Raw genomic sequence first — 24,790 nt, 5'->3', positions numbered from 1 at the left:
CAGCCCCGCAGCCTCTCACGGATCCTCGCCGGCCCGTGCCGGCCCTGCCGAGGGCGGGGAGCCGGGGAGGCGGCGCGTCCCGGGCCCGGCTGGGGGCGTGCCGGGCGCGCCGTTTGAATGGCGCTGCGGGAGCGCCGCCGGCCGGGCCGGGGAGCCGGGCCGGGAAGCTCCGCCGCTGGAAGGGTTTCTGCGTGGAACTGGCCCAAGAGCAAACCAACCCATAGCCCCTGCTGCGTGGCATCCCCTGACACAATGAAAATTAAAGTAAGAAGCTGGATTAAAGTGATGGCTCCCCATGTGCGCAGAGTGACGTGGCCGGCGCTGCCGCCTCTCCCATGTCCCAGGCGGTACACGTGTGTGTACACTGCTGATTCCATTATTGACCGCTTTTTCCCTCGGTTTCTACCGGTTTCCCAGTTCGTGGTAAAAAGTGATGGAACAGGTGCCATCACATTCAATAACCTGATAAAAACCTTCATTTTTGGGAATGTATCCGAAAGCCAGATCATTACAGGTGTGAATTTTACAAATCTACTGCCCATAAACTTTCCCCGTATTTGTTTCAAGAAAATATAATAATAGACACTGTATTATTGAAATAGTTTCTAATTCGTGTATTACCACCTGTTACTGTGTTTATTATACACATTTATAAAACTAAAATTAAATCAAGTTCTGTCCATCTTCACATAGTCCTTAATGTCCGTGTATTGCAGTGACCATGAGGATGCTAATCATGTGCCTGCTGTATTTCATATTTTTCTAATATTTTGACTCTATTAGTTCCCTGCAGACCATTTGGAGAATGGGTAAATTTTATAAATTAACTTTGTAATGTGCCTGAAAATGAAAAGGGACTTTTCAGTAGCAAGGATCTGATTTATTACCCAGTAACCAAATCTTCTTGTGAAGCCATCCCTTGTTTAGTTACTTATTCTTCTCTTTATTCCACTCTGATTCCGACAAAAGCGGCCAGCAGAGGGCTGCCTCCTTTCAAAATACTCCAACGGGAGACAATAAGGAGGATTCATGAAACATTAGGCAAGGGAAAGTTTAGGTAACTGGAGAAAATGGTGGAGTGGTCGGTATAGACAAATACATTAGAAGTAGTCAGCTAGATTTGAAACTGGTTTATGCTGTTTCTTGCACATATTACAATTTTTTAAAATCATAATTCAAAGAAACATTTATCCATAGCTGTCCAAGTTCAAACAGGATGAGAGTAGCTGTAACACTACCAAAAAGGATGCCTGATAACACTGGGGTTTGAGTTCAACTTACAACACAATTTAAAAGGAAATTAAAGCTTTATATTCAACTTATAATACATTCCTATTTACAAGATTGGTTTGGCATGAGAAGCATAACCATCTTTTTACAAATAATATGATAAATATTTACAAGCATTTATGGTATCTCCACCTCTGAGCAGCCAAAGTCAGCTGGGAGTCCTTCCTCTGCCAGCGATAAACCTGTTTGACTAAAATGATGCCCTCTTCAATATTCCCCACAAGGAGATACACCGTGGGACGGTGGGTTGGAGTCATCCTCTCTATGCATTTTTCATTAATTAGCAGCCACTGTTGTATCATACTCTGAGTTTCGTAGGGCAAGAGTGAGCCCTGGGTAATGAATTCCACCTGGGATTCAATGTTATACTCTTGGTCCTCAGATGCTGTTCTCTTCTTGGACAGCTTTACTTTCACTGCTAAGGAAAAAGGAAAAGAAAACGCAAGTCAGACCATTTTCCAAATGCAGTAAGAAAGAGTACCAGTGAAAACAGGAAAATTCCTTTTCCAGCAGAAGTTCAAAACATTTTTGAAAAGTAGATTTTCCATTGAATAAGTTGACTACGAAAAATATTTTCACAAGTGTAATTTATTTTACCATCACTGTGTTATGTCAGACTTTGGGTGATTACGTATTGTAAGATGTTGGTCTTGTTCTTGGATCACAAAACTACCCAGCAATTGCCCAAGCAATTTTCCTGAAATTCACCTTGTCCATGTGTGGAATACCTAGGCAAAAATAGCTTGCTGATATCACCCTTTTAGATGTTCCCTTTTCATTACAGCATCCACCTACTCCACTTGACTCCATCAACACTTTTCAGCATGACGTTTGTATTTCTTGATCTAATGCTAGCCAAAGTCACTGAAAGTCTTTGCACTGCTATCAAAGGGTTTTCCAGGAAGTCTCTAGGGCAAACTGCAGTCATCAGTCCAATGAGAAAACAGGAGGTAAGTATTCCTTTTACTGATATGATTTTCTGAGTCTCCTTCTCAGTAAGTTAGGTATTGTAAAAAAATCATTCACAAAAGTAGCAAAGATGCACCATATACTGGTAAAATACCAAAGCTTTTTTTTCAGTTTAAATGCTAATAAGAGACAAACTTGCTTATTTGGCTGCTTTAGACAGAAATATTTTCATTAAAGCATGTTGCAGCCAACTAGACCAGAACACCTATCTGCTTGGAAACCAGATCATTAATAAATCTTACATGCACAATAAATCCTCCTTATATTTAGATTAGAAATAACTTATTCTGAAAACCAACCTAAAGCTAAGTCAGCAGCTGAACTCTTAATCCTTTGAAATCCCTGCATAAACTGTCACTAATTGTAATCCTACTTTTAAAGCATTTAGAAGAAGAATTGTTAGTCTCTTTAACACCAGGTACATTAGCAAGGACTTACCAAAGTTACTGTCACAGAAAACTTCAAGAACTTTTTTGTGTGTAAAGAATTCCTCCACTGTTGGGCAGGTCTGGCAGGTAGGCTTTGGTTGGACTGATAAGAAAATACAAAGTCTCATTGTTATCTTCTAGAATGATTTGTTTTAATTTTCTGCCCTCAAAGCTGAAAACCCCCTGTTTAACCACAGGGATGACAGACAAAATACACATCAAATACAGGGCCAGTGATAATAGTAAAAAGTCAACACACTTCTCTGAAAACAAGGCTTGAGATGAAAAGCAGTTTCATTTTCCATGCACATTCAGCCCTTGTTCAGACTGACAAGATCAATTATCGGCAACAAATAAAGTAACAAATACAGTATCATTTTTAACACAACTACAGTGGGTGGTAAGGGGTTAAGTGGCTGATTCTGTCAGTCATTCTGGGTTCAGCTGTGCTAAGCCTGTGAATATATGTGAATTTGGGTGTGCTAGCAGCTACTTAATCTTACTCTTTTCCATAGAGTTAGTAAGTGTGAGTGCATTTGAAGAGTTAAACCTTAATGCCAAGATAGCTCATGTTCCTTTAAGGAAAACCAGATTAAATCATCCTAGTTTTCCTATGCTGATCTGAGAACCAACTTCTCATATACATAAATGCATCTGTGATAATGGTCATTGACAAGTCTATGAAGTGACCACAGTTCAAGCATGGTGTGCTGCTGTGTGTATGACACTGCCCACAGCTGCGCAGGGTGACAATTGCCTCCCTCCACCATCACAGCATAGCCTGCTGCACTGCTCTGCTGCAGCCACCCACCTGCACGAACACGTGGAGCAGTAAAGCTAGGCTGGACTGCATTTACAAAATCACAGAATATCTGGGAACAGTGTCCCTGTGTCTCCTTGATTCCCAGGAGCACGGGGTATGGCCACCCCCCCTCCATCCTCGGTACCTTTATGCAGGTATTTATATTCCTTAGTAAGAGGTGCCAGGCACGTGTCCTCATCTCCAGGGAATCGATCGCAGTCCAGGCTGGCAGGCCAGGGGTGTCCGTGGCACAGGAGCACGGCGGCACAGCTGTCTCGGACAGCAACACACATACTCTTACAAGGAAGGATGAACCTGCAGCAGGAGGAAATACCAGGCTGTCACTTAGCTCAGTGAGAACAGAAAATATTGCAACAGTGATTCCTGTGCAAAGTACATAATCTTGGCTGACGTTTAACATCCTTCAATAATAATATAATTCCAGGCACAGCAGCTCTGCAAATTATGTAAGTGGTCTGTGTATGGAATGAGCTTACAATATTTAGTTGCTATTTTAAAAATGCTTTTATGACCACTGGAGGAAAGCTCCAGTCTGAGCCTGACTCTATTCACTGTAAGTGCTTCAACCCTAAATGAATAAGAATAAAGTTCAACTGTAACAAAATAAGACATTATATCTTTTGACATCATTCATATTCCCAAGGCAAACTACAGTTGAAGTGGAACAAGTTTTCAGTACTTTTTTCCTGATGAATACAAGAGAGCTAACAGAATTACTTCAGAAAAAGTGGAGCTCACCTTCAGATTATGATAAACATGCACTTGGTTTCATTCCTGTTCTGGCAAATAAAGGCTGGAGGTTTGTGCTGTAATACTTACGTATCTAAACAGATGGGTGCAAACAGGGAGCACAGGAACGTCCTCACGTGAGGGTGACAGTCTGTGTGTACAAGGTGCTGCCAGGTGGTGGATTTCAGGATAACCTCTGCCATGCTTGTGTGTCCCATCAGGTTGGGAAGTCTCATTTCAGAGTATCCAATCTGGTGGCACATGCCCATCTCCTTGGGTATCACTACGCATTTCGTGGATAATCCAATGTCCAAGCCTGTTGCAACTCTTAGGAAACCATTCACAACAAAAACAAGTATTTTTGCAGTCAATAACATCTTCCAGTGACTCCTGGGCTGCTGAGCAGGGAGCTGTCAAACCACTCAAGTGCAGAGGCATGCTGAAAACCTTGTGGTTTATATATCCCAAGAGCTTAATGAACTGTTGATTATCAACTGCTTATCAAATCACTCGAGACAAGACCAGGTCTTATTGCCTAATCAAGGGATTGTTGTGACAGCCAGGGAGGTGGAGAAGAAGTATAGATGCATGTTCCCCAAGGACACCAATTTGGAACAGCCTTTCACATGTCCCATGGTGTCAGTGGCTGCAGCATGATATGTAGCATATTAAATTTTGACACCTGGAAGGTTCACTATGTGCTTTCAAAAACAAATTAAGAGATCCCCCAGAAACGGGGTTGGGCAGACATGCTGTCTCCTGGGGCTTCTGTGTCTCCTTTGTTTTCAGACGCTGCTGACATGACAGGAAAAAACAGCCCAGATTGACTTATCAAGTGAAAATGTTTTGCTTGTGCTAATGGCCCATGTCTCTTCCACTGTTTTACAATGTAGAAGAGGCACTTTCTTTTGTCAAGCACTATAAAGAGACAGACATCTGCTATCAACCAAGTATTTTGACTGGAAATTTGGATTCCTATTCTGTGACATGCTAAAGGCCCCAACTTCTAATAATTTTAATAGACTCCTGAAAATACAGAATTGAATTCATAGCACTCTTGGGACTATCAGTATTTATTCAGGAAAAAAAGCAGTTACACATTTTTATTATTTTGAATGAAGCTGTCTACATTTAAAAATGCCCAAATAATGCAGCATTTCAACTGTTTATTAATAAATTGAAATTACATTAAAGTGTATGAAAGCAAATGATACCAGATGAATCATTTTCTGTTCATAGCACCAAAAAATGGTGTTATCACTGTTAGTACAGCTTTTGCTATAAAGAAGTTGGGAACCAATTAAGATGAAAGAGTAAGTAAGATGAAAGATCTGAGTAATGCACAGCTTACCTATTATGAATAGAAAAGTCTGGTTATGAGTTTTAAAAGCTGAAGATCTAAACAAAACATTTTGTGGAGACCTTTTTATTTGATATTTTTTTGTTTCCAATTAGTTTTGAGTGTTAGTTTTTAATTTCCACATCTGGCTATATGATTTATTAGCAGAAATGTTTAGCTATTAAGAATTTGTAGGTGGATTTACTGTAAAATATCTGTCTTGGATATTAGGCTAAAATAAGTGCATTCTTAATAGTGTATCATCTGGTATTACTGATGCTTGATTGAAATAAATTTTTTCAGAAACTAAAGCTTTCTCTGCTTCTAGCAGATGTAGCACATTTGGACAATGCATCATATAAAATTTACATGTTTACACTTAAAGGTTAGGTTACTAATCCTAGCATCTTTGAAAGTAAAGACAACCCCCTACTGAATTTTCCTGAGCTGCCTTCTTTTCTCTAAGCTACTAGTAAAATTCAGTAGATGTTTAAATAAGCAAAAAGAAATTACACCATGCAAGGTCCAAGGAACAAAAAATTTATTTAAAACAACTGTCAGTTTTTCTTCTCATGCTGTTTGCCACAACAGTGGTTTTTTTTCCCAGAAACTGTGGTTTCTCTGTACCTATTACCTCACCTCGAAGCAGAGGAACTGAATACCTCACCAGGGTGACTTAGGCATGATGATAGCTTCCCTTTGAGAGGTGCTCCATGTTTTTCTTAAGAAGTTAGAGCCTTCAGGAAAAAATCCCATCCTTGCTAAACCTGTGTCTGCAGGCCACACTTTCACACAGCTGCCCTTACTACCATTTTGCAGTGAAACTTCACTAAATTGCTTAATCCAAGGAAAGGCAGGTCCAAGCCAAGCACAGCCCTTCATCTTGTAATTTTATTAAATGAATCAAATTCTTGTCTCCAATGACATTCTTCTGTAATACTTCTCTAATCTGATTGCTATCTGAAATTAGGTCTCAAGAAATTAGGTTCTCTCTCAAGAAAGAAGCCTTTCTCGTGCATGTGGACCATGGTATTATGTGCCAATTTCTAAATGGTATAAAACAGAGTAATAAAGAGTACTTTGTCTCTCAGTTGTTTAGATGTTTTTCTCTGTGTTTTTCTCAGTGACTGTCTCACAACCTACAAGAAAAGCAGGTTCATCACCAAACCTGACTCATCATTGTTACTCCAGGGAATGGGGTTGCTGAGTCTCCAGCTGTGTCCTCGGTGCTGCTCTGCAGGAGGAGCTGCACCCAAAGCAGCCCATGCCAGGCCTGGGCTGGGCTCTGGCTGTACCCAAAGCCTTGTGTGCTGGCCTGTGAGCCAGTGGGGCTGACTTGAGAGGCCCCCTGAATCACGACTGATGGACAGAACAGAAGCAAGCATAACGAGAGTGTGTGAGTCAAAGATCATCTAACAAGAGCTAATACCTATCCTGGCAAACCTAGTCTCCATAGGAACTGTCTTAAAAATAAGTAATGGTGTATCTCTAAGTTACTTTCCTGCCAGGCTTCCCAGGGAGTAGGTCATTTATGAGCCACTGTGGAGCACTGCTTTAAAGTCCTCTTAAAGGCATCAAATTATCTTTTGTTGTTTTGCTTTTGGAGAGCTGACTTTTGGTAGACTCAAGGGCTGAAGAATTGTCACCAGTTTCAAGAGAAAAATGTGCCTAAATGCTTTTGCTGGACACTCATGACTGTACTGGATCCAAGGGTGGTTCTGAAGTGAGATCATTGTCCATAATTCAGTAATTTTTGATAGCCATCTTCTGTCAGGAAAGAGAATCATTTATGGGAGCTTCTGATTCTCTTTTGGGAGTGACTTGGTTCAAGTGGGTCAAATTCCTTACCCTGTGCTATTTTCAGGGTCATAATTTATTATGGAATTTACCAACTTGACATCCTTTTCACTACACTCTCAGGTCACTTTTAAGTAAGGGCTTCTGTTGCTTCTGTTCAGGCTCAATTATTTTGATGTTCTTCATGAGCAGATGTTACCTTTGACCTTGGCTTGACAGCAAGCCTTTATAATTTTACTCTTTATCAGGAGTCTTGCAGAAAAGTTATTAAAGGCAAGCATACAGAGTAGATTGCCATTGGTTGGAGTGCTACAGGTCAGCAGATGTTGGCAGAAGCATAACCTGCATCACTGACACTCCTGTTTTTTTTGCAAACACTCAGCTGCTTGTTTCATGGTGGGGAAAAAACATCAAGCAAATATACACACAGGTCGATTTTGTGAACACAGTAAACTGTTTTACTGCTGCCACACTAGCTAAACATTCAGATTTCACAAAAACTGGTGGCTCAGTATTTCTCTTTGTAGTGATATGTGTCTGTAGAGGGTGCTTGAACAAAGACTGACTAAAGTGAAAAAAAGATTAGCTTAACAAACTATCATGGCAATTGCAATGCCTGCGTACAGTTAGAGATCTCAAAATCTGGAGTCCAGCTACTGCTCTTTGAGACTTCTGAAGAAAGCTGTGTGGTGGCTCCCTTAGCCACAGGCTGTATTTATTGTTCCTGGATATGAGGAGGGGACACCTGCTGATGGACCCTGATAAGAGGAGCAGTGGCAGGAGGCTGCTCCCTGCCCATCTCTGTGTCCTCTCCTTTGACTGTTTCCAGGGAGACAGACAGAGATTAACCAGGAGCCATTCATTGGAGCCCAGTAAGAAACAGGATTGAAATTTTCTTCAAAGAAAGCAGGGGGTTGAGAACAAATTTGCAGATGTAGGGATTTTTGCTTTTAATCTAAACATTTGTTGCAATATTTGGCTGGAGTCATTATTAACTGGAGACAATTACAGAGATGCAAGGCTCCCAGACAAAGATCAAAGCTTTTAACCAAGCAAGAAGGCAGGGGAGAGGTGGTCCTTGCTCTGATGAAAGCTTTGCTGGACTAACATCTTTGCTCTGCAATGCAGGATTTACTTCATAACATTTCCTTTGCTTTATTAAAAAAATAATTAGGCCACATATGGTATCTGTAAAACAGCAGAAATGGAGTCCTGGAGGCCTTTGAATGCCTTTCAAAAGGTCTCGTTAATTTATTTGTCACAATAGCTTTATCATTGGTTCGATTTTTAAAGGACAGAAATACTGTATTTCCTTATAAATCTGTAATGGAAATTGTTACAGGCTCACTGCTTTGGCATGCTCAGTGTTGCCCTTTTTACTGTCAATTGATTAACTGAGAAGAAAGTTTATTTTAATAGTAAAAGAGAAATCTGATGCTTTGGGTGACCCAAACTTAGTTTCTGATTCTTCTTCTGGAAGCTTTAATCTTGCTGCACTGTACTGCACACACAGATTGTCCTGGTTAATAATGAGGGGATGGGGGAAGGGGGGGTGCTGGAGTTAAACATGTTCAAATATGAAGTGCTCAGATGCTACAAAAGAGGGGAGGGGGCATGTAAACAGATCCCAAGAGTATCACTCAAATCACGAGGGTGCTGAACACTATACAAAAACTGGGTAAGCAGCATTTTCTAGAGGCCAAGACAGTCAGGGCCAGAAAAAGGACACAGAAAGATGAGGTGACTTGCTAATCAGCTAGAGGCTAACATAGGCATACAAATATGAGTTTGACATTACAATGTTCAGAGACCCACTCAGCTCTTGGAGGTTCTGCCCAGCTGTGTTCCATCAATGAAGAGCAGGACAGTTTGTGTAAAGTGATTTTAGAGGAAGAACTGAAATCCAGTACTGATCTACTAGTGGCACACTCACAAAATTGCATTTAGACCGTGTTCCGTGTGCTTGTGGTGAACACCACATTGGTTAAATGCTGTGTGAAGCTGTTTGCTTTCAAGGTTGCTGAAAACAGGAAAGAAATGCTGGCATGGTTGTTGTTAAGAAAGTGGATTTTTGTTTTTCAGCCATAAAAACCATGGCAGGATCAATAGTGTTGTTGGTTTTGCTCCAGGGGTAAGCAAATTCTAAATAATGGCTTTCAGGTGGGAGCAAAATACAGTCTGTCTGAATTTAGGGTTTTACAGTATTGATCATGTACCAGATAAGCACCTTCCACAAACAGCCAGTAGTAACAGCCATTCCTCTCTGTTCTCCCCCAGGTAAAGGATTAAATGTCTTAGGGTATATTTATTCCTTGGTTGGTATTGGTTTTCTGCTTTGGCCAATATTTTCTTTTTAGTCTCGAGTCGGTTTTACTGGATTTCAATTTTGTTCTCTAATTTAATTTTGTGAAAGAAGGAGTGTTTGACAAATGAAGTATCCTATATTTCAGGTACAATTTCTGACACAGAAAAGCTCCTCTTTTCTCTTGGATTTAGGCAGCTTTTGCAGTCTTTTGGCAACTGGGCTGACACTGGCTTTCCCTTCTATGAAATTTCTGTCATAGCTGAGTCCCCTGTCTGTCACAAACAGCTCTAAATGAAATAAAAAGTGAAGCTCACTGAATTGTTTTTAAACCTCTGTGAACATAAGGGAATGCAAGTAGACTCGAACTGTTTCATAGGGAGACAAGGCAAGAGCTGTTTGGGCTACAAGTAAACATTACATACCAACTATTTGTAGTCCATTGAGAAAGTAAACATCGTCACCTTGTCTGCTCCCCCTCCCCGATTCTTTCTTTGTCTGGGGTCTGTAGCCAACTAGTGATCATCAAGATAAGACAGAAACACATTAAGTCTTGAAAATCGTGTCTGGCTTCTAGCTGCCACTAGAGATAGCTCTATCAGTTAAACAAGTCAAACCCCGGGAGAGTGCTCTGCTGACTCCAGCACGCCTGGAGCCCGTCCCTTTTAAGTGGCTTGGCAGTATTTCGCATTTAACCTCTATGTATCCCAGCCACCCGCAGGAAACGCTCTGAGCATCTGACGTTTTCACAAGGCATGGCCGGCCAGGCTTGATCCACTTTAACACCAGGGGAAGCAGCAGACCTGAAGCCTCTGTTTAAAAAGCAAACTTCAGCCTAAATACTTCGTTGAATAAGCAAAATTTAAATAATTTCTGTAACATTTCACAAATACAGATGTGCTTCAAATACCTGAATTAGGTACTGCGGCCAAATCTTCTCTAAGTAAGATTCCCTCTGGCATTTGCAGAATCGTTTTCTTGAATAATGTAGATTCATAAAACTATTCGTAGATTCATAAAACTCTTCATAGATTCATTTAGGTTGGAAAATACCTTTAAGGTCACCAAGTCCAGCAATAGACCTAACACTGCAAAGTCCCACTACACCACATCCCTAAATGTCTCATCTACATGTCTTTTGAATACTCCCAGGGAATGTAACTCAACCACCTCCCTGGGAAGCCTGTGCAACACTTGATAATTCTTTCCAGAGTAAACCTACTCTGGTTCACCTCAATGGTAAAATGTGATTGCATCCCAGACACTGAGTACGTATTTAAATCTAAATAATCAAAGCAAATATTCTTGTTGCAAATGTTCTTGGTGAAATCAAAAATTTGTGAAGAAATAGTCAAAGTTACACCCTGAGTTTCTGATCCTTAGAATTCTGGCACTTTTTTTTTGTTTTGTTTTGTTACAAATTTCTGTCCAAACCAGGATTCATATTTAAGACTGTAGAATGGAATTTTAAGATTTCAAAAACAAAATATATTTTCTTGATAAATCCTAGCTTTAGGATTCTATATTAGTGTTGTTTTGGAAAGAGATTTATTATTTTGGGCTTTCTAACTCAGAACATTTGCAAACTATTAAATTCAAGTACAAACGTGTGCACTAAACTCTATTCAAAACAAATAGTTGAACTCTAATATGTATACAGGCAATATTCAAAAACTTCTTGGGATTCTGAGAAAAAAATAGTTTTAACTGTGGCAATTACAAATTACAAGAGCAACTGCTTCACAAATCAGTGTGTCCATTCATGGGGTATGGTATATAATTTTTAGCTGACAGCTATACAAATATTCAATAGGAATAGTTCTTTTCTGTTTGCACCATGAACTATGTGCTCAAAGGTTAAGGATTACTCACTGACAGTGTGAATATTTTTTTTCACTCTCCCAATTTTAGATATTACCTTACCCATACCTTTTGGATAAGGATGACCACAAAAGGGAGTCTTTTGAAGCCTTTAAGGCACCTCCCTATCCTGACAAAAAACATATTTGCTATTGCAGCTGGCATTAATCTATTTTTTTCCACTATTCCTAATATATCGAGGAACTCAAAATATTTTTCAAGGTTCAATGAATGAAGCAACTAGCCTTATGTGTAACCTGTTTTGACTACAAATGCTTAACTAAATCACACCTCTTTGTGAGGAGTGAAGAATTCAAGAGACAGCAGGAGCACAGCACTGTGGCAGACAACTGGCAGGTCCAAGCCAGGCATTAGGTGGATCATCATGGGTAGGTCTAGATTTCAAATGTGATAAAGGCTTCACAGATACTACTTTTTTATTTGAACCTTGATGATTTTCTCTCTATTATCCTGCAGGGATAAATACTAAGGTTTTTTTGTCTGTCTGAGAAGACATCTAGAACAGTTTTGTAAAAGTAAGTGGATTCTACATCTTGTATTCTTATTAAATCTTTGTATATGCACTGTAGCCCTGATGCTAGGTCTGCAAAATCTGTAAAGCCTCCGCAGTTGTTCCTATAAAGAAGATTCATACTGCCACAACCATTCCCACAGAAAGCCTGAGAGTTACAGAATCAACCACTTCATCCCCTCCATTCTTTTAGGAGGGACAGCCCCATTGGTATTCGTGGAAGGCTTTAAATTCTCTGCAAAGGGGGAAAATTCTATTAAAAAAACAAAACAAAACACAAAAACCAAAAACCAAACAAAACCACAAGTCAGTCTTTAAAGAGAAAGTATAAAGAGAAAGATAGGGAAGAAAAAAATATCTTCTCTTTCTCTAAGCCTTGGGGCAGATGGCAGCCTCCTTCTTTTTTTTCTCTGTGATGGCTTATGGTGCACACTGTTGACATCAAAGACATTTGGTTTCTATTACCCTATCTCAAAGAGAAATTCACTGATAAAGGAGTCTCCACCCTAATGATTAAACTCTATTTGGATTTCAATACCTGGGCAGAGCCCCTGAGCCAGCAGGCCAGGATTAGAGGGCCCAAGACTTCAGACTTCAGCACCCATTTGCTAATCTGGGTGTAGACTGAGGGGTCTGCCTGTGAAATGTTGTCACTTGGTCTTCACAGCCCTTTACCTTCATTGCAGGGCAACCATTTTCTTCCAATGGAGCTACTGGGAAGTGAAATGGGTGAATCTATCCTAAATAGCTACATCACAAGAAGAGCTGAATAAATAAGAAAAAATGTAGAGCAATAATTTAGAAATAGCTCAAAATCAAACAGTACCTAAACACTATGGTTTACTTCTAATTAGTATATGAAGCCCAGGGAAGCACAACCAGAGAAATAATTAAACTTACAGTTAGACAGGAGAGGCTGATGGTTTTTTGGTCTTAGGATCCATTCATTCTCTAATAGCATTAAGGGTTTCATGCTGGTTGCAGCAATCAAAGATTGATAACTGTCTCCACAGGAGACTTCTTTCATTATGGAAACCATAGAGGAGCAAACAGTTTAGAGGAGAAGGTATTTTGAAATTAGACTGGGGCATCCAGAGAAAAAGGATTTGTGATTGCAGCTCTAATTTCACACCATGAAAGGTGCATGTTTGCCTGACAGCTTCCTCAGCTTTTTTCCTTTGCTCTTACATCTGTCTAAAAGTGATAAAAGCTACTGCCACTCCCCATAAGCCCTGTTACATCTACCTTTCTACCACAGCATTACTAATGTTAAACGTATTGGGACAGCAGACCTTTAAATTGTTTGGTAAGAAAACTACTTTTAGAAACATCCAGAGAAAATGCTACATGTTTCTCTTCATGCTGAGTAGCATTTTTCTCCCGATAGTCTAGCAAAATGAAACAGAGGTACTGAAGTTACTGACAGACAGGTTCTGTAACTAAGGAAGGCAAAGAGTTTCCACAATCCATGACTATACCCTGGAAGGCAATATTCTGCCTGTTTTGCTTATGCTGAGTGTTAGAATACATCTTATTGATGGCAACATCTTATGGCAGACCTTCATGTGAGCAAAACTGACAGAGGTGGCCAACATACACAGACCACTCTTTCACTATTTTTGGTGAATTATCTTTCACAACATTCTACAAAATGTTTGGTTTGGTCCATGATGTTGAAAAAGCATTCAGTACAGGAGGTACTTTCCCTGCCATAAGGTTGGCTCAATAAAGCAACCTCACCCTAATATCCTTCAGCAAGGGATGCTGCAGATGCACATGTCAGTCTTTAAAGGGAACAAACGACTTCAGTCCCTGTGCATGCTGAAATCCTTCCACAGCAATTCTGTCCAAACACTCTGGTGGGAGAAGCCAGCTTGCATCCATGGCCACATGTGAGGACATTCACTTGGCTACTTCTTTCTTTGAGGATTAGCTATATTTGATTTTCTTGGTTAGAATACTGCTTGAGTAGATAAAACTAAGACAGAAAAATGAGGGGAATAAGTGGCTCAAATTCTGCCTACTCCAAATTTTTCCTTTTTCTCCTTTCCAAGAGGAAAGGACCATTTGTGGTAGAGGCCCTTCACAACCAGCCCTACTGTCATGTCCATGTTTACTAAGGTCCAACATTTCTGGACAAGAAGAGAGAGATTTAGTCTTCTTTAAAACTCCTAGCTGATCACAAAGGATGTAGGAACCAGCTGATGATGTCATAACACCATATTAGAGAAGTCTTTATTTACCCTAAGGGGGCCCTCAGGCATCCACTGGTATGAATTTGATACATTAAGGCAAGCCAGTGTGTGGCACACTGATGCTCTCTGCTTGCTTGGCTCAGCTCTTCAGCCTTTCTCATGGGAAGTTATTCTTACCCCACTGCCAAGATCTGAGGTTACAGCATAAAGGGATCTTTCCTTGTACATACATAATACATGTCTCAAATTACTCTAATGACACCAAATACTAGTTATGGAAAGCAATTCAAAAGCTGTAAGACATGCAGCAAGTTCATAACATTAATCATATCAAATCCAGGTGATCAAAACCACTAATCCAGCCATAAAGCATAAGAGGCCATAAAACTGACTGGGAAACCTAAGGAAACAGAGTTAATGTTCTGTTTTAAAGACTTGCAATGGCAATACTGAGTAGAAAAAGTAATTATAGTTATAGTGAGCCCATTTCATTGAGTCTCCAAATATTCACTCATTTTTGTATAGCCATAGTTTCACATCTGTTCTGAAAATTCAGCAATCTGAACATAAAGCATTACCAGACTGCTTGAAAGCCATATGGGGAGTCATGTTTGAAGTCTGTAAGGTGACATGAGACCTAGATTTATATGTGTGCCTAGTGACTTAGCCCTCCCACTCGGCTAGCAGGCAGGGCTTGGTCTCAGTGTTCACAATACTCTCACTGCTGTAGTTTTACTTTTCTGATGAGTCTGATTGTTTATTTATAATATTACTAATGCCTTCCAAAAATTCTTCCTGCATTGTATTTTCTTTCTTTAAAGGAAATCTGAACTCTCTTGCAGTAATTTTCTTTCCTGTCTGATCACTACCTTTTGCATAAATGCATCATGTATGAAAAATTTCATTAATGATGTTGTCATGACACAGTCCAAATGGAGACTCACAGCAACTTACAGCAGCATTGCCAATGGCACAGAAATACGTATTCATTCCATTTATTATGGAGAACTGCCAACTAATCTTTTCAGCTTGACCCTACTGTAATGTAAACCACCATATCTAGGTCAGGGCAGATGGCAGGGGGAAGCTGAGGCTGGCCCCAGCCCTGGGTGTGGGGCACTCCTGGGGATGGGGGCACCCCAGACTGGGATGCCAGCCTGCGAGGGGAGAAGGTTTGGTGGCACCCATGGCCAGGGACAGGACTGTGGGGTGCTGAGGAGCTGCAGCTCAGGCAGGGCCAAGGCAAGAGTCTCTGCTGGGAGCTGCAGCTCCCCCATCAGGGTTTGCCCCCTGGGAGCCTCCCCCCAAGGTCACCATGGGGAAGGGGCCAGCCTTGGCTGCAGTGGCTCTGAGCTGGCCCCCATTCCCAGCAGCCCAAACTTACTGGCCTCCTGCAGATGCTCTCCTAACCCTCACAGCAGAGCTCTCTGTCAGGCTTTCAGAACAACCACCTCACAAAGGCTGCATTGTTACTCGTTTACAGCTGGAGAACAAGAGATGACAGCCCTATGCACCCATCAGTTTGGCTGAGCACAATTTTCCAGCCACTATTGGCTCTGTGGCCATGTCAGTGCTAGTAAATGAACCGTGCCTGCAGCACTTTGCTGGATCTATTGCTTTAGAGAAAACTTGAGTGGATGTTTTTCTGATTACATTTCTTGGCTCTACTTTTTCTCCTTAGAGTAGTGCACTACCATTTTCATGGAAAAGAAAAATCAAACTTGGCTCAAACCCCAAAATGTAAGGAGTTGCATAGGAACAGCAAAATGTCTGGGCACATGCCAAAGTGGTGCTACTTGGCAGGAACTATCATGTATAAATGGGACTTTAAAAATGGCTAAAAAAGCTGCCGTGGCCCAGGACCCCGTGGAATAAATGCCCATGGTTTTCCAAGCAGTACAATTTTACTGTTATCATCTGTGATATAACAATGTTATAGTAATAGTGAATTTCCCATTAGTATCAGACTGAAGTGGATTAGGTGCTGGTATTACAAGTATCACTCTGACAGAAGCCTGACAGCTGCTGGCACCATGCAAACACAGCAAGAGACTTTACCTGCTCCCAGCAGAATGTGCTCTCAGGACATTGTGTGGCAAAACCAAGAGCATTCTCAAACAGGATTTGAGCAATTCTTTTCCTTGCATTTAATCTGTTTCACCAGCAGCCTATTTTGCTTCTCAAAGATAACAACCTATTCAAAATGCTTCAATGAAAGGTGTAAGAAGGTGTAAAGGCTGCATGCCTGGATAACTCTAACTTTGCTGGGAAATGCACCTCATTGCTTATGCATGAAGCAGACCACAAACTAGAAAACTCCTGGCTAGAAAAGTAACAAGGTTAAACATAAAGCAGCTCCCATTATTACAGAGTAAAACAGCAGCAGACAAAAATGATGAATCATTAAAACACTTTCCTTGCCCCCACTGACCTCCTTGTGGGATGCTGTTCCTGTAGCTAAAAAGCATACATCAGTCCCATGCCTCAGAGCTGCAGGGGGCTGCTAGGTGAAAATGCACTTTTCAGATTTCTACAGGCTGCAAATGATCTGTGCACAAGTGCTGCTTATTAAGTGGTACTCCATGAAGTTTCAGAATGTTTGTATGATGGAAGTCCTTCTCCCTTGATCTTTCTCCAACTCAGGCTTCTGAATTCTTATGAAGACTTAGGAGGAGATTTTAAGTGCTGCTGTGCATGAAACTGCTTCTGGTATTGTTTGACTTACACAATCAGTTGCCATCAGTGTATGTAGGAGATGGAGAATTAATCAGCAGAGACAGCAGGTGTTTTGAGCCCTATTCTTTTCTGCAGTCCCTGCAGAGACTGTCAAAATACATGGCTATTTTATAACAAGATCCAGTGAATGATAGCATCTAACAGATGCTTCATTCTTTGAGAACCTTAGCTGTAACAGACCAGAAGCATCTGGTATTCACTTCTGAACGGCTGATCAGAAAGAGGGAAACTCAAAGATTCCCACCCAGCTCATATGCCAGTAATTCCCAAGCAGGAACAAAGTGAACACATTTTGTGGAACACATTAGCATGCACCTTAGTGATATCTGATTTAAAAAAGAGAAAATAATCAAGAAAGGAAGTAGTGAACCACATCTGGCCCACAACAGCACATTATCAAAATTCAGCATTTGGTGAGTCTTCAATACAACAAAGACTAATACTTAAAGGGACAATCTTGCTCTAAAATAGTCAGGTAGCATGTGAGTCCCACACATCCTACTGGAACTCTGTTAACTCAAACTTCTCTGTCCAACTTGAAGGTATTTATGCTTGATGACCATCAGCCTGACTTTGGCATTTAAAATCAGACTGAGAAATGCAACTGCACTTAAGAACCAAAATCCTGGCCTTCAAAACAAAGTAGAGATGTCCGGTAAAATCCAAGAAGCTGTTAAGAAATAATTTGGTGGCAGTAGTACAGTCAGATCAGCTCTGTGGCAACTCCAGGTTCAGAAAATGGGAGAAAGATTAGCATCTGTGGTCTGACTAGCTTCCAAAAAACCTGCATCAGCAGCAAATATTACATGAAATGTACCTACAGTACTAGTTTCATACAAATCTCTTTACTGTTTTCAGTGCTGATTATGCATCTGGGAATACATATGGGGAAAATAAGACCATTATTGTGTAAAAAACAAACTCACAACCTTTATTTGTCACAACACATTTTATGTACATGCAAAAATGTATTTACATTTTTCTTTTAAGGCAAACAGAAATTGGATTCTTATACCTGAGTTGCTTAGCACCAGTAGGAATAGCAAATAAAAACTGGAACTGTTGTTTCTCCCTTCGGAGTAGCTGCTCCTTCTGCTGCAAAGTACTTCTGCTTTCAGTTCTTTCTGCTCACAGTTCTTTCAATGATCCCTATTGCCACTTGGAGCCATTTTTGCAGAATTCACTCTCTTCACAGAAACTTCTTGACCAGCTTGATGTTGCCTCTGCCATTTGCACAGCAGTATTTACATCTTTGCTGACATATGCATTAAGGTTTTCAGTTACTTTAAAAGTTCTGTATTCTTCCACCAGCAAGAAAAGCTAACATTATCTTTTTATGTCTTTCTCATGTGTGCTGGATGCTTCTCCAATGCTAAGTTAAAATTAAGAGTGGGAAAAGTTCACCTCAGACAATGGAGGATTTTAGGGCTTGACTTTGTGGAAATGCCCACTGAAGTGTTGGCCTTTAGAAAGAAAATGCAAGCAGTTTTTCTATTAAAAAAAATTCTGCCTCCTAGTCTGACTAACATTTGAACCTCTGCATTATCTCCAGACTTTCAGGCATTTGCTAGAATTTAGGATGCTGAAATCCATTTAAAATATAGTGGCAACATTTTCAAGTAATTGTTTGACATTTTTAATTTCCCATTGACTTGGTCTATCAACACCAATAATTACAACAGGTGCTTTCCTCCCATGACTTTTAAGAAGACCACAGAACAAGATCCTAAGAGATGTTGGAAAAAAAAAAAAAAAGGATGCTGTAAAAGATAAAGTTTCTATTTAACATAGAAGTGCAGACCAAGCAGAAAGTTCATAGTGCAAAATGGGGTATGACTTTTAAGTATACCTTCCTCTGTGAGGAGCCTATAGTTTGGAAAAATATTTTGATTCAATTTACATACCCTGCCTTTTTTCATGCATTCCTGAAACTAATTTTTAATGACTTGTCAAATACATGAATTTAAGGTTTCTGTTACTGTTTAGTCTCTCTAGGTGTCCACCTCAGCTAATCAACTCTCATCACAAACAATTTTTAAACAAATGCTAATATTTACAGGTGTTTAATTCAAACATTAATTGAAAGAAACAGAATAACTGTGGCTTTATTAAACTTATGGTTTATATTTGTTATTAAAGCAAAAAAACCCAAGTAAATTCTTTTTTTTCCAGTTACCACCTGACAAGATCAAATGTCTTCTTTCATATTAATATTACACTGAGAATAACCCTCATCCCAACAGTCAACTGTGAAGATATCTTTAAGAAAGACAAGCAACTTCACCTAGAAATTCTTCACAAAGGTTTGCCAATTCTTTCTCCCACCTCTCAGAGACCCTTACAAAGCACCTAGGAAAATACAGTAACAGGACAGCAAGAGGAACTCAGGAAACATCTATCCCATAAGGAAGGTGAGTCCTGCTAAGGTTCCTCTCAACAAAAGGTCTGAAGGTTTTTCCAAGATGAGTTCAAAAGGGTAAAAAAAGGAAACTGTTATTATTCTTCACCTGGTAAGAGCTTTGTATGCTGTGAAAAAAAAAAAACCCAGCTTCCTGCAGGTCTTCCCAATGAAGAGCTGCAGTGTATCATTTTGGTCCTCATTACATTTTCTGTAAAGTGACCCACATGCAGCTTTATTTTTAAAATCAGCACTGCTGATTGTCTGAGATAATCTCAATACTAAGATGTTAGAGAGCTTACAAAATTTTAGAAAATATGAAGAATTTCTCCCTGGAAATCCTTGATCCCTAGTCTACTATACAAAGAAAATTCACTGTATTCAGAGAAAAATATTATACAGTGAGTTATATATCCAGTGACTGTTCACCTAGCAAATTTATGAAATCTTGTTCTGCTATGCTGGCTACTTTGAAAAAAAGGTAGGACATCAACACTTCTGAGGTCTTCTTCCACTCACACAGGACAAGGGATGCAGGCACTCATTTGGGCTGTGTCTTGCTACCCACTGCAGTCCCTGAGCTAACAGATGATTAGCCTTCCCAGGCACCTCAGCAAAGGGAAATACTCCTGAGAAGTCACATGAGCACTTCTTGCATTCAAGACAGTTCAGTGGCCTGGGAGAGCAGTCAAAGCACATCAGACATACTGTGTTCCAGCTTGCCTGGGGTGGCAACTTGTACTCTTCTGATCTCTGAGTTGAAGAATTAGTCCTGCTCTTTTGAGCGTGGCACCAGGTTATTGCAGTCTGAGTCCTTTCATGCAGAAAGAAGAAGTTGCAGGCAGAAATAAGTTTTTGGATACTTTTGAAATGCTATGCCCAAAGGCACCAACTTCCACATGCAGAGTAAAGGACATTTCTTTTTCTTACAGAGCAGATGAAACAGATTACATAGAGCTTATTCATAAAAAGTTTATACACCTGAAATGTCACAAACATTTACAACTTTTCTGCTTTCCTCAGAGTTCTGAAAATACAGAGCCATACAATTACACTGCTGTCTCCTTCGAGTCCAATGTCTGTGGTGGCTTGAAGTTCAGTATCTCTTTATATGTAATGCCTGCAAAACAACAGAACAGATATAGCATTACTGTGGTATCATCAGAAAAGGAGCTGCACAAACATGAATCAGCAAGGTGCAACCTCAGCATGGTCGGGCTCTGATCTAGCTCAGGAAGAGAGAGACCTCTTCAGGCAAAAAGAGAGGAAGAATACAAAAAGTAAGGGAATGAAGGATCACTTTTTCACCATTTCAGATTTGAAAAAATAGCCCAGTACTGAAATGGTATGGGTACTTTCAAAGGGATGCAAGCACTGACTTTCAAATATAGTGGGCAATATCTTCAGCACGAGCTCCTGAGCACATCAGATTTAAAAATCAGGTCCTCACTTAAACGCCAAACTACAAACCTCTGACCTTAGATGAAAATAAGATTAAACTTAGATTCTCTGAGGGAGAAAAAATGTATCTTTGTCAGAAGAGATTTAACCTTAAGGCCAGCAACCACTGCAGTCCTCTAGAGGCAACAGTCAAACAATCTCTTCACCTGCCCTATCCACTGAAAGGCAAGTTACAGAAATGGTTTCTTTTCTATGTTGCAGAAGATGGGAGAACAGAAACATTAGGGAAATGGAGGACAGCCTCTGTCAGGAAGCATTGAAGAAACCTTTGGAGATCCTTCTACAGAATTTGGTAAGAGGAACACTGGCTTATCAGTGGCACTTCTCTTAATGCTGTCTATTTACTCTGTTTGATCAAAAGCAGACGAGCTTATTTCTAAGGGGAAACATTTTTATTCCTGCATGGCCTTTCAATCTGGATATTTTTGAAAAAAATCACGAAATTAAACTCACGCTTCCACTCATCTAGTGGAAGATCCATGTTATCAAATGTGTCGTCGTACTTCTCAGCTTCAGTTTCCTCCTCAGGATCATGAACTGGTTCAAAGTAAGGATGCATCAAAGCCTCAGCTGCTGTGACTCGCTTCTCTGCATCCAGCACCAGCATCTTCTCCAAAAGGTTTACAGCTATTGCACAGAAAACCACAACATATTCAAATCACACACCTGATACCTGTACACCTGTCCCGGAGGTATTTCAAATAAGTACATGGAGTAATAGAATGGAATCACTGGGTGTCCATTTATAGCCAGTGGGGCCTCTTTGCACGACTGCTGTGAGCAAGCTGGGATGTGCACAAAGCCTGATGCAATGCAGAGGTGCTCCCTTGCTTCTGTATGCAATACAGAAAACATCTCAGCTAATGACTTCTCAGCTTCTGGCTCCAGGACCACTGTACCTGGGCTTTCCCAGGTGTCCTTCATCACTGCCACTCATTGTGGTTCTAAGGTACATCACCCTCTGACAGCAGCTGAATGAACAGGTGAACAGTGAATGAGAACTTTGCTCTGTGTCACCAAATCCAAACCAAGTACACTCTGAAGTTCACTAAGACAGGTCAGTTGTCCATGCTCAGAATCTCAGAGCTGTATCAGAATGTCAGAACTTTATCTGCTGTGTAGTTTTGACCTCAGCCAAAACAACCCATTACAATTCTGCGTGTTCCACTCCTGTGGATTTGGGATTTGGTCCATTGCTAAACTGTCAAAGTATAAACTTATTTTACTAGTATAAATAGGTATGATGAATGCTTTGTTTATTTTCTGTTTTTCTACTCTGAAAGGACATTCTTGGGTTTGGAGCAGCTGAAAGGAAGTAGAGGCAGAAGTGTGGGACAGGATGCTTCAGCTCCTGCTTGCCATGCTGTATATTCTCTTTAAAGTCCTATTCCAGACCCCAAGCAGCCTGATGGCCACAGAAATGGTAAGAAGAGACATCCTAAAAACTAAATGGAAATGTGTAGCTTGCTGTAGCTACCCATCAGCTAACCGTGCAATAAGGGTAAGAGCTGTTTATTAATCAGGATTTATTTGTAACTGTATCTGAACCTAAAATTTTAATTTTTTAAATTGAGAAAATTAAATTATCCTGATTATATTCTAATAAAACTGGCTTTGTTAGTGTTTAGGTCATTGGGGAATTGATAATGCTGAGTGAGAGCAATTTCAGAGCTCTGGCTGCCTCAGGTCATGTCACAGTTATGCACACTTGGTATGGTCTTCTGGCTGTTAATATCTATGGAATCCAAGCCAGTGTTTCTCAGGCACAGATGTTTCTCAGGATGTATTAATTCCATTACTAAAATGTCAGCTTTCAATTTTCTTGTATTTCAACTGCTTTCAGAATTACAGTTCAAATACAGTATAGAGAAAATTTTATTACATATACTTAATCAGCCAGGGCTCTTGAGAAAACTGCCCAAGTAAAACCAATAAGCAGGTGCTAGACTGAAACCTAAAACACAATACACTAATTTTTTTTTTTATGCTTCTAAGAAACAACTGATTCCTGGCAAGTTGAAACCCAGCAAAGTTCAGCTGCCACTTCATAATCAAAATTATGAATTATGGAAAGCAAGAGACAGAATAGCCCAAGAACCATCAGATCACCTGTCTCATGACTGATATAGCAGCTGCTTCCAGTGCAAACACAGGAACAAATTGTACACATCCACAGAAATAGTCTTACCCAAAGGATTTGCATACTTCAAGATGGATGCAAAATCTTTCTTCTGGACTTTTGGGAGGCTTTTGATATAGTTTTTTGCCTTCAAAGAAACATGGATATTAAATTAGATCTTTGCTGCCTTTGTAATGGGACAGCATTAACAATATTCTTAATATCTTTCTCAATAACATTTTGACAGCATATTGTACAAATTCACTTTTTCTGATGATATTCACCTTCTTCCCAAATGGAATATTTTTTAAAAAATCAAGCTTTAAAATAATGATTCAGAAATTATAATGCAAAGCTTTAATTATTAGTGCTCCATATTTATTTATTCAAATGAATATGTATTAATTATTTGAAAGAATGTCATAGTGGGTTTACAGCAATCTCTAGAAGTGAACCTTATACAGTAATTCCCTCAGATTGTACAGTTAGTCTAATGAATAAATTTAGGTTCTTTATAGTAAGGGCCTCAGGAGTCTAGAAGGACATTGACTTAAGGACAGAAAAGAAACATTTGCAAGCAACTGGGTTTTCTCAATATCTTCATGCTTTCAATACCTTTACAACAAAAGTTGCCATGTATCAGCTCAGCTATTTCTAGGTACACACTGGAATCCTGAAATATTTAAATAATGTTCTGATAATTTTCTGTCATTCCACCCCTCATCTCCAGCAGCTATTGTGGGTGCACAAATCATGTCAAGGCAGAGAAGGACCATCAGAGGTCTCCATATCAGTAATTAATACTTATCACCTCAGTCTTTCTAAGAACTGAGCATGGTGTAAAGAAAAACTAAGACACAGAAAACCAACTGACAAATCAGAATACTCACATCTTGACTGTGCAATTTTTGAACAAAATCTTGAGTTGGTGTACCTGTTACTTTCATTATTTCTGTGAGTTGGTCCAGATCTGAATAGCAGAAATAAGGAACAAATTCTTTCACTATTAGGAAACTAAGCATCCTGCAAAAGTAATGCATTTTTTTGCTGTTGGAGAATAATGTAAAAATCTTAATTCAATGACTGAACAGAAGATTTATAAAAGATCAAAGTTCTGAATTTTTCTTAGAAAAGGCCAAGAAAATATCCTATAATTTGGGAACACATAATTGAATCATCTGCAACATTTTCTAATATTATCAGGCCTGTTCTGTATTGTTTGGATGAAAATGAGTCCAAAAGTACTAGAGTATCTAAGCAATCAACATATGTATTGCATGTGCTAGGAAAGAAAAAAAAGGCTTTTCTATAATCACAGAACCTTTCACTTGATGATTTGAGATGTGATTCAAAGATCACTTCTACTGAAAAAAATCAGTAATGCAAGTTTTAATTGGCAGGTGTGCAAAAGTGGTAGAGATATGACATAATGATTTAATGAGAAAGCTGCAATCAAGTTTTACTATTAATTTCAATTTATACTCATTAAATGTTGAACAGGTTTACTGTATCACATAACCTCTCATAATTTTCTTACATCAGTATCATAAATTCACTGAAGGATACGATCATTTCCCTTGAACAGAGGTCTCCCTGTTATCATCTCAGCCATTATACAGCCCACGGACCAGATGTCAACTGAAAAAAAGACCAAGAGGCACATTAACTTGTCTGTTTAAATGTGCATAAAGTTTAATTTAGAACATATTTTAAGTAAGTACAAAAATTACCTTTATAGCCTGTTATAAAATAAATGTGTGCCTTGCCAAGTATGATGAACAGCACAGGTAAAACTAACAGACTTTCTAATGA

At 39.7% G+C, this 24,790-nt stretch overlaps 2 protein-coding genes across 5 annotated transcripts in view; both read right to left on the bottom strand.

The window, feature by feature from the left end:
• Window positions 1–1,397: 1,397 nt before the first annotated feature.
• Window positions 1,398–4,616, bottom strand: LOC306801784 (secreted frizzled-related protein 2-like; the record flags this gene model as incomplete). Its single annotated transcript, XM_079305158.1, has 4 exons — window positions 1,398–1,708; window positions 2,698–2,790; window positions 3,635–3,804; window positions 4,330–4,616. 4 exons carry the CDS (start codon window positions 4,614–4,616, stop codon window positions 1,398–1,400), a joined length of 861 nt encoding a protein of 286 aa, XP_079161284.1.
• Window positions 4,617–18,749: 14,133 nt separating this feature from the next.
• Window positions 18,750–24,790, bottom strand: part of MAPK12 (mitogen-activated protein kinase 12) — a 29,653-nt gene continuing 23,612 nt past the window's right edge. For 2 of the 4 annotated variants that reach the window (XM_079303963.1, XM_079303962.1), the window contains exons 7-11: window positions 24,545–24,616; window positions 23,869–23,948; window positions 23,048–23,126; window positions 21,313–21,486; window positions 19,218–20,518 (exon numbers count right to left, since the gene is read on the bottom strand). In XM_079303963.1, coding sequence (XP_079160089.1) covers window positions 20,448–20,518; window positions 21,313–21,486; window positions 23,048–23,126; window positions 23,869–23,948; window positions 24,545–24,616 — 476 coding nt within the window. In that variant the 3' untranslated portion in view covers window positions 19,218–20,447. Of the gene's footprint in view, window positions 20,519–21,312; window positions 21,487–23,047; window positions 23,127–23,868; window positions 23,949–24,544; window positions 24,617–24,790 lie in introns of all 4 variants that reach the window. The other 2 variants (XM_079303961.1, XM_079303964.1) reach the window with 2 other exon arrangements.

Source organism: Erithacus rubecula (genome assembly GCF_903797595.1).
Source record: "Erithacus rubecula genome assembly, chromosome: 4".
In the NCBI taxonomy this organism is placed as follows: Eukaryota; Metazoa; Chordata; class Aves; order Passeriformes; family Muscicapidae; genus Erithacus; species Erithacus rubecula.
The sequence above is the reverse complement of the archived record's forward strand: the minus strand, read 5'-3'. Positions and strand labels throughout refer to the sequence as shown.